At 32.9% G+C, this 10,272-nt stretch overlaps 1 protein-coding gene across 1 annotated transcript in view; it reads left to right on the top strand.

The window, feature by feature from the left end:
• Positions 1 to 10,272, top strand: part of Arid2 (AT-rich interaction domain 2) — a 158,948-nt gene that overhangs the window by 112,403 nt on the left and 36,273 nt on the right. Inside the window, exons 11-12 of the mRNA XM_010638385.1 lie at positions 7,557 to 7,638; positions 9,768 to 9,902. Of these exons, the coding sequence (XP_010636687.1) occupies positions 7,557 to 7,638; positions 9,768 to 9,902 (217 nt within the window). The remainder of the gene's footprint in view (positions 1 to 7,556; positions 7,639 to 9,767; positions 9,903 to 10,272) is intronic.

Raw genomic sequence — 10,272 nt, 5'->3', positions numbered from 1 at the left:
ATATATATATGCTTCATAGTTCTCTGGCTTTTTTCTGTTTAAACTTAAACATCTACTAATTATAGTACAGGCGTCTCTTCAGTCCTTGGAGTTCTTTTTGCTTGGCTCATTCTGAGTTATCATTTTTACATTCTAACACACTCAGCCTCCTTTGTAGAGTCCTTCTCAATTATTGTTCTAACAAAACTCATCCATCTTAATTTCACTTGCCCTTCAGTGTTTCATTTTCTTACCTCCTACTGTCCCCAAGGCACTTTTCTCCTGTATTTTTTGAATGAAAGATGCTTGTTTTCTCAGTTGACCTCATCTCTCACTTTGCAGTTAATTAATACAAGGCTGCATAGAATGAATTTCTTCATCTTATTCCTTCCTTGCACACCTACTAGTATCTGAACTCATTCTGCTTCAACTTTGTTTTAGAGATACTAACTTCTGAGTCAGCACTGTCTCCTCAGTCTTTGTTCTTGTATTTTTTATCTTTTATTTCTTTTATTTCTTCCTTTTAGCTGGAAATATATTCAGTTCTCATCCTCCCTTAAAACCTTTCCTCCCTTTAGTCTCATTGTCCTTAATCTTTATCACACCTATTTACTATATCATGTTGAGTCTTCCTAAATATCCTGGTTTCTTGAGTGTCAGTGCTAATGACTCAATTCCGACTATCCCTCAAGCTATCTGTTCTTATGTTCATTGAATCATGGCCCTAAACTCTATTTTAACTCATAGTATTAAAATTATGTGCTCCATTTATTTATGCAGAGTATGTAGTATGTACCACATATTTATTGGTTTTCATCATTTCTTTCTTAAGTATCTGGTAGCATTGTATCATATGCATGAATCCACCTGACAGAACTGAACAAATAATAAAAGGCAAAACAAGTAACTTGGACTTTCTGTGTACTCGGTGAATGTTTACCTGTAGGCAATAGGTGTCAGACAATGCATAACTGGACACTCTTCAGTTAGAGTACTAATGGCTTCTCAACTTTGACAAAAATATGAAACATTTCATATTGTCAGTTATGTGAACAGTGTGTATGTATTTTTTATTGTTCGAAAAGAAGCTGAAGATTAAATTAATCAAAAGACAGACGTAGTGTCTGGCAGATAAATAGATAATGTCAGTGTATATAATGAATTATGATAGACTGAGGAATATTCAAGGGTAATAATGATACCTACTATTTTTGCCTAATTGATCTTTGATCTTAACAGTTCTTTTGACCTCACCAAATGAGCTCATCCCAACCTAAGATTTGATCATTGTTTGCCAAAATGGACAAAATTAAACATTGAGAGTTTGTTGCTTATTTATATCGTAATTCATCAAAAGAGGCGATAGTAACTAAAACACCTAAAAGAATTAATTTGGGGCTAAAGATCACTTTAGTACTAATGTTCACTCTGCATGACATCTTTAAATTACTTGATTAGTTACCTTTCCCAGTTTGATATTTTCCCCCCATGACTTACTGCCACTCTCATATAGAATGATCATCTTGAAACTTTTTGCTCTTTCTTTCATCACTATGAAACTTTCTGATTTACCTTATTTACCGACTTTTAGGTTGATGTTTACATTTTATAATTTAAGCAGTTGCAAAGAGTATATTTTCAGTTGTATATTAAAATGACAAAATAATTAAATGCTTTTTATAATCATTAGAATCTTGATACCATTAATTTATTTTAAAAATAAACATGGGCTAGTGGTGAGATGCAGTTGTAGAGCATGTGCTTAACGTGCACAATATCGTGGGTTCAATCCCCAGTACTTCCCTCTCCCCAAATATATAGATAGATAAATATATGTGGATAGATATAGACACAAACGTTTAAACACCAGAAATTTTATAGTATCCCTCCTTCACCTTTTACTTATTCTAATATTCCTACAGATTTTTATCATAATATATTTTACATTTGACAGCCTTGTATTCATCACTCCATCAGTACTTTTGTAACAAAAATTAATAGAAAAGAACTTTAAAATGTCTATTTTATAGCTCAGAAGTACTGATGGAATGATGAATACAAGGCTGTCAAATGTAAAATTATTACGATAAAAATGGAATATTACTCAGCCATAAAGAATGAGAAAATAGATTCATTCATAGGAAAATGGATACATATTGAAGATATACTCCTAAGTGAAATAAATAAGTCACACGTGTAAATACCGAATAGTTTCCCTGGTGTGAATAATCTGCAATAATACATAAGATCCTAATAAGATTACTGACATCTAGAAATGGGAAGAAAGGAGCTAAAGGTGTAGGGAAGGTGGGATGGGTAGGGGAAGGGTAATAAGGGAAAAGAAAAAAATGTGAGATAATGATAAGATGAAAATAAAGTGTTTGTAGATGGGGAGGGGAGGAGGGGGTGAAGGGAGGGCAGGGGTGAGGGGAAAAATGAGAATCAAGACCTGCCATGTAGAGGTACAAGATCCCAACAATGAATGTAACTGTACTGTATCCCTAAATGTACCAATAAACTCAATTAAAGCTGAAAAAAAAAAGTTTTCCTAATACTATATCAAATAGGTTTTTCCCTGGTGGCACACAACTGTAATCCCAACACTCTAGAGGCTGAGGGGGATTGCTATTAGTTTAAGGCTGTCCTGGGCTTCATAGTGCGTTCAAGGCCAGCCTGAACTACATAGCATGACCCTGTCTCAAAAAACGTTTTAAAAATAAATTATGAATTTATCTTTTATAAATATATTTCTATTTTCTATCATATTATATTTTTATATTTTATTTATATGAATATATATTAAATTAAAAGTAAAATTTATTGAAAGTACATGTCTTAGTGATATAAATGTGACTTTTTTCACCTAATTCTTTAGAAACTCTTAATCCTAGTATATCTGTACATGAACATTATTTATTGCTAGAATGAAACTAATCAATGTCAGTTCTATTCTTATTTTCTCTATTTTTAAATAAGAGTTGAAACATTTGTTCACATTAATAAATGGAGAATAGAATTTCTAACTCCTTGAACATCCTCATAATTATCCAGAAAATTTTAAAGCTTTTTTTAATGCTCATCTGATAACTAGAGTTTGCCCTTCTTTTTGTTAAAATCAAAGAATTATCAAGTACCTGATTTGTGAGGATATTTGTTATCCACTATCTAATACATTTTGTTTTTGAAAAGATACTTAAAAAGATACTAATGATATGACTATAAATAGAAAGATATTAATGAGATATGACTATAAATAATATTTGTACTCTTTTGCTTAGTAGTACTGAGTTAGGATAAAAGAAATAAAGAATGTAGGAGGAGACATCGGGGCCGGGGATTTAGCTCAGTGGTGCTGCCGCCTGCCTCACAAGCTTAGGGTCCTGAATTTGATTTTCAGTAAAAAAAAAAAAAAGAATGTAGGAATGGAGACAAAATAAAATCATAACTTATAAATTGTACTTTTAAGAAGACTGCAACTTTAGGGCACAGTACCCAAGGTTATTCATATCTATACCTCCCTGTCTTTGTTTATTCTTCTTTACAGGCCAATCACACCCAAAATATACCTAAATATATTATTAGTCTATAAATTTGCTCAGTAGGTAAGATAAAGGGCAGAAAACAGATCTTAGAGAAACATACAAAGGTTTCACAGAACAGTTTTCTGGTAGAATATTGTAGATCACACATCTTATACACACACGCACACACACGAAACTGTGCCCTGCCTTTCCCCAGTGAAATGGGCTATCCAGAGGCTGAGGCAGGAGTTCAAGACCAGCCTTGGCTTCACATGAGTTCAAGGTCAGTTTGGGTAGTGAGACCCTGCCTGAAGCCCCCTCCTCCATATAAATAGATAGGCCATCCCTTTACCTGTAAAATGAGCCATTAATCTTTCTCTCTAAGGGTGAGTCATCACCCTTTCCCTCTCAACCAAGCCCAAACTTTCCATAGATTCACAAATTTCACAGATTCTAACCACTGAAAACACAGGAATCTTTTCAGCTCCAGAGTGTAATTTCTCTTGCTCGCTTCCTCCCCTTCATACTTTTTAGTATATACTTTAAAGATTCTACTTAATAAAATACCTTTATACCTCTTACCGACTCATCCTACAAATTCTTCTCTGGTTAGAGCCAGAGAACCTCCACCCCATCACATCGGTGGAATGAATCGAGGCTCCCCATCTCTGTTCTAGGGACCTCCTTGTATCCTGTTCAGTGATAGTACATATTCTGTGAGACTGATATGTTCAAGAAGTTTTAGCATAATGCTTAATGTGCATCAGAATCTACTGATGGGCATACTTAAAGAATAGGTTTCTGGGCTCCATTACCTTGAGTTTCCCACTCAAGTGGGATCTGATAATCTTAATTTCTAGCACATTTTTTGGGGGGGATACTGGGGATTAAAATCAGGTCTTCGTACTTGCAAGGCAGGTGGGGGAACCACTGAACTAAATCCCCAGCCCTCTAGCACATTCTTATGAGATGCTGATTCTTCAGGTCCAGAGACTATATTTTGAGGACAACTGGGTTAGGGAAATTGAAGTATTACTCATTTAAAGACCAGTAGAGTGTTTATAAACCCTTTTTATCATGGGCTTAGAATACATTTTTTTTTAAATCTTGGCCTTGCAGATTTACCTCATTCAACATATGAAAAATGCTGCAGAACTTGTTAAAGCTAGTTTTAAGGGGCTTTGTATTTTAGTGCTAGGGATTGAACCATGTGCTTTACACATGCTTAAAACACTTTGTCTGCTTTGTAGATGTGTCCCCAACCCAATAATTTTAATTTTCAAAGGTCTAGCTTAGTCAGACTCATTTTCTTTTACTTTCTTTCACTCTTTTAAATTATATTAGTATGTTACTATGACTTTCCTTAGTTCAGAATTCTAAGTTAAACTTGTCATGAGTTTATCATCTGAATGAATGAAGTACCACTTCCTTCACTATTTTAAGAAGTATATATTGCCCCACACACAAGATATTTCTTCAGAAATAATGTATTCTTTGACAGTAATTAAGGATAAAAGTGGCAAAGATGCTGGGCAGAATTCTCTCACTCTACAGTACATCTGAATTGAGAACACCAAAGGGCTATAGGATACTCAACTTCAAATGCCCAACTTTACTTTTAACTCAATATATAAAATTCTGGGATTGACAGGAGGTTCTACCATATAATACCTTTGTTAAGAGGCTTTGTGAACAGTTTCTAATTCTTTGGTGTGCCAAAGGTTTTTACTAATATAACAGTAGTAACAGTAAGTAACATCTATATAGTATTTCCTCTGTGCCAGGAATTGTTTCAACTGAGTACATATAAACTCCTCAAATGCTTGTATCAATCTATGAGGCCAGTATATTGTTACTTCTGTCCATTTTATAAATAGATAACTTAAGTAACTTTCCCAGGGTTGCAGAGGTAGAGATTGACAGAACTCTGGAACCAGCCTGGACTCCAGAGTCATGCAATTAACCATAATCCTGCAGTGCTATAAAATGATGAAAGGTAAACCTCTCTGGTCCAACATGGGAAAAGGGCAGTTATCAAAGAGGAGGTGATATTCTCAGGCAAAACAATTTTAGGAACATATAAAAGTTGAGAATCAAAAAAAAAGTTGAGTATATGAAAATTGATTCCTTTCAAAGTATAAGTGTTTTTGTATCATTTGAAATGTGGTTTTCTGAGAGCAGTACTTCTCAAGTTTGTTGCTAAAGGTGTAGGGGAAGTGGGCAGGGTAGGGGAAAGGAAATAAGGGAAAAGAAAAAAGATATGAGAATATTAAAAAATGGAAATAAAGTCTTTGTAAATAGGGAAGGGGGAGGAGGGGATGAATGGAGTGCAGGGGAGTGGGGAAAAGTGAGAACCAAGACCTGTCATGTAAAAGTACAAGATCCCAAAGATAAATGTAACTGTACAATATACCTAAAATGTACCAATAAACTCAATGAGAAAAAAAAAATTTAATATTTGCTATGTCTGGCCTCAGAATGTCTGTCTTTTAATAAATGTGCTTAATTTACAAAAAGTTTGTTGCTGTATTGGAGCAATTGTACATTTCCAATTTAAATTCTGTGTGTGTGTGTGTGTGTGTGTGTGTGTGTGTGTGTGTGTGTGTGTGTGTTGTGTGTGTGTTTGGTACTGGGATTGAACTCAGGACCATACAGCACCACTGAGCTAAATCCCCAGCCATCCAGTTTAAATTCTTAATTGTGGCTTCATTACTTTTTATGCATTGGTAATAAGGTTTCTCATAGTTTCAACTTAATTTTTCATGTTTTATAAAATTATTAACTGGTTCAGGACATTTCAGTCTGAATGGGGTAACTATCAAGTTAAATGGAGGAAAAATGATAAGTTGGGTACTGCCAATATCAAGAGAATTTTTGTTCTAATTATTATATTCTGTTAGGAAGCATATCATAGTTTGGCCTCTGAAAAACTTACATGACTGTTCTTAGTTATCTAAAAGAAAGCCTGGAGGCTTCATCAGCTCATTCAGATCCAGCTATGCTTGAGAGCTCCTCTAGTTTTATTCCTTAGATGTCTTTGTTCTCTGATTGAGAGTCCTGAGGAAGTTTTACTAGCATCTGATGAAAAATTGGTGCATTTTTAAAAATTTCAATATAATGCTATTCAAATGAAATGGTATAACTTAATTATAAATATGTGAGTCGTTTACATTTTAGTGTCACAGCATAACTTTCTTTTTCTATTGTATTTTTGTTTTTCTTTTATATAGTGTAGTAGAAATGATATATATTTTTTCCTACAAATCTTTATAACTTGTTAGAAAATATTTACTTCATTCAACTTCATTTACATATTGGCTTTCAAATTATTTTAAAATATGTCCTAAGAGAAACCTTATATATTTTATATATATGTATCTTTTGATTAGTAACCTGTACATTTTTATAGGGGTATGTTGCATCTTTTAAGACAAACTTAAAACTTTTTTTTTTCAGAACTATTATTGCTACAGATCTCTCCCTTTTATTTTTCCCTTCTCAAGGATCTGAAAATCCTTTCAAGAATGTGGGACATTTCAGTTAATTTAACTATTATTCATCTTATTCCAGATACTTAGAGAGTTAATATTAATCTTTTAAATTCAGAAGTGAAGTTATAATTTCTAAGGCCTTTTGCTTATTTAAGCTGAGAGATGTTTATTTACTTTTGTGTTAAGCTATGTCATGCTGCCCTGTTTAAATCACTTTGAGACTTAATTTTCTCTTGTATACCTGCCTCAGAGAATTTGGGAAGATGATATATGTAAAGTATTTAGTTTCTGGCCCATGGGAAAAAGTTTATTTAGGTGAGTCATCCGTGGGATTATTATTTAAGTGATTATAAAGCTGAAGCATCTAGGACAGTTCCTTGCTTACTATGTGCTTCATGATATCTTCTAGAATTATACATTTCTTTCTCAAATTTTATAGTTTCATCTGTTCACATACCTTTAAAAAAGGTATTCAGTCTTAATTGGTTCAGTGTCTGTGAACTAAATTATGACATATAGTGACTAAATTTTTTTAAATGATGTAGCTAATTATTTTTTTCTTTAGCTTCCAGAACAGTTGTAGCACAGCATGTTGCTCCACCTCCAGGAATAGTGGAAATAGATAGTGAGAAGTTTGCTTGTCAGTGGTAAGTGGTTTCTTTCTTTTAAGGGTTTATCCTTGGAAAAAATAAAGCAAAAGAAAAGAAAAAAGCAACATAAAAAAAGTATTCAACAGTCATTCAGAATGTTTTATTATATATTTCCTTTCAGTAAGAGTGTAGAATGTCATTTGTATGACGAAAGGACAACATAAAATTATTTCACCTATGTTTTATATACTTTGAAAGAAAAATATTCACTATAATTTTCAGAATTAAACTGGTCTGACTAAAATTTTATTAAGTCACACCTTTTTAAAACAATGTAGCAAAATTTTGTCTCATGTTATAGATAATGTTAGATTACAGAGTACTTCTAAAATTAATATTTTGTTACAACTGAATTGAACTAAGAAAATAAAAGTAGGTTTTTGTTAAATGTTTTCTATGTAAAGCAAAACTTCACATAGATAATTTTTCCATTTTGTGAGTATTCAAGGCAATTAATCACATGATAGTCAGTATATCTACCTTGAAATAGCAACTTGACAATAATATTTTCCCAGCCATATTAACTTATCATATCTCAGCCTCTCTCTGAAAAATGTAGAGTGGGACTTTTTTTTGCTTTTTCATGGATAGTTTCTTCTATATTATTTATGATATAATTTAAACTCTTTGCTTAGAAGATTACAGATTGTAGTATTAAGATCACTTCTAGAAATATCTTTTTTGGACCCATTTCTCCCATTCTCTAACATTTGTCTCCCATTCCATATTCCTGTCACTGTGTTCCCTGTTTTTGGTGCTTTCATATCTTTGTTTCTATGACAGATTTCTCCAGACTCTTTACTGTGTTTAGATCAATCTTATGGTTTAAAGCATCTTTAATTATTTACTTATCTCACCTTTTTTATTTTTACACATTAACCCTTCATACTTGATGAATCTCTTCTGATATTCAGAAAGGTTTGCCTTCTACATTGCAATCAGAACATAAGTCTTTCTTAAATCTCTGTACAGAAAGGATTTTGACAGTGAGAAAGACATGTAACAGGGCTGGGGATTTAGCTTAGTGGTGCCACCACCTGTGTTGTAAGCACAAGGTCCCAAGTTCCATCCCTGGTACCAAAAAAAAAAGAGAATGTGTAATAGCCACCATAAAATATTTATTTAGATTTGCCCTTTCAACCCTCGATTTTGTCATTTCTGGCACTTCTTCAGAGTAGGAAGAGAATTTATCATAATTTCTAATTGGTTAAGGTCACACTAAATGGCTAAGTTGGCCTTTTATGCATAGTGAGTTCTGGAGAAAGACTTATACGGATAACCATGCTCTTCTCAATCCTAATTTATTTTTTATTTTTTTATTTTTTGATACCAGGTATCGAACTCAGGTCCTTGTGCTTGGAAAGCAGGCAGCGGAACCACTGAGCTAAATTCCTGGCCGTCAATCCTAATTTATAGATAGAACTCACTTAGATTTTTAATTTTTCTTAGTACACATTTGGAATACATAGTGATTACATTCATTGTGGGGATTTGGCACATGTAATTCTTTTACATCCTGTTTTCCTAGAAATCACTTTGAGGGAAAGACAACTGAAGTTTGTATTAATTTGTAATGAATTAGCAAATAGAAACAAGCATTTTAACATGAGGAAATGGCAATGTACAACAGAGAGAGTATCATTGTAGGGAGTAGTTGAGAAGTTTTGTTAAAGTTTTTCTGAAGGAGTTTAATCCACGAACCAAGAAGTTTAACCTTAGTTCGGTTTTCCCACTATTTTCCTAAATTCCAATGTATATAACTCATAATTAGGAACTGGTTACATTTTGCTTATTATAGGAAACCAAGTAGATACTCACTAAATAAAACCGTTCCTTATAAAACATTTATCACCAGTAGACCAACCCTGCTCTTGCTGGGTTATGAACATAGTTTCCATATTAATTGTTGATATTTTCAGCACTACAATAAGTATGATTAAGTAGACAGTCTCTTTTTTGATTGACTCTGCCTAAAACACAACTTGTATTTTTGTTAGTAACATAATAAGTTAGTAAAACTTGATTAGTTAATGTAACTACTGATTTATAACACATTGCTTTCAAATAGTTTAGGTATATTTAAGTTTGGAATGTACTGTATAATATATTTATTTTTCTCCTCTTAGGCTAAATGCTCATTTTGAAGTAAATCCAGATTGTTCTGTCTCTCGAGCAGAAATGTATTCTGAATACCTCTCAACTTGTAGTAAATTAGCTCGTGGTGGAATCCTCACATCAACTGGATTTTATAAATGTCTTAGGTAGGGTGCAGTTCTTTAAATAAAATTCATTTCTTTGTTTTCTGTTAACTTTTATATTTCAAAGACTAGATGTTTTAAATTTTGAATAATTAATACTATATCTTCAGATATTAAGGCTTTTTAATAATGGTATTTTTAAATTAGTTATATTAGGAGGTGGCATCACTTAAAGCTCAGTGAGACTAAACCAGATGTGGTGCATACGTGTATTCCCAGCACTCTGGGAGGTTTAATCAAGATAACCACAAGTTCAAGGCCAGCCAGCACCACTTACTGGGAACTTGTCTCAAAGTTAAATAAATAAATAAATAAATAAATAAATAAATAAATAAATAAATAAAAAGGCCTGAAAATGTAGCTGTTTGGATAC

The sequence above is a fragment of the Fukomys damarensis genome, unplaced genomic scaffold (genome assembly GCF_012274545.1).
Source record: "Fukomys damarensis isolate Sample0158 unplaced genomic scaffold, DMR_v1.0_HiC HiC_scaffold_15, whole genome shotgun sequence".
NCBI lineage: Eukaryota > Metazoa > Chordata > Mammalia > Rodentia > Bathyergidae > Fukomys > Fukomys damarensis.
Note: the sequence above shows the minus strand (reverse complement) of the source record. Positions and strands in the feature narration are given on the sequence as shown.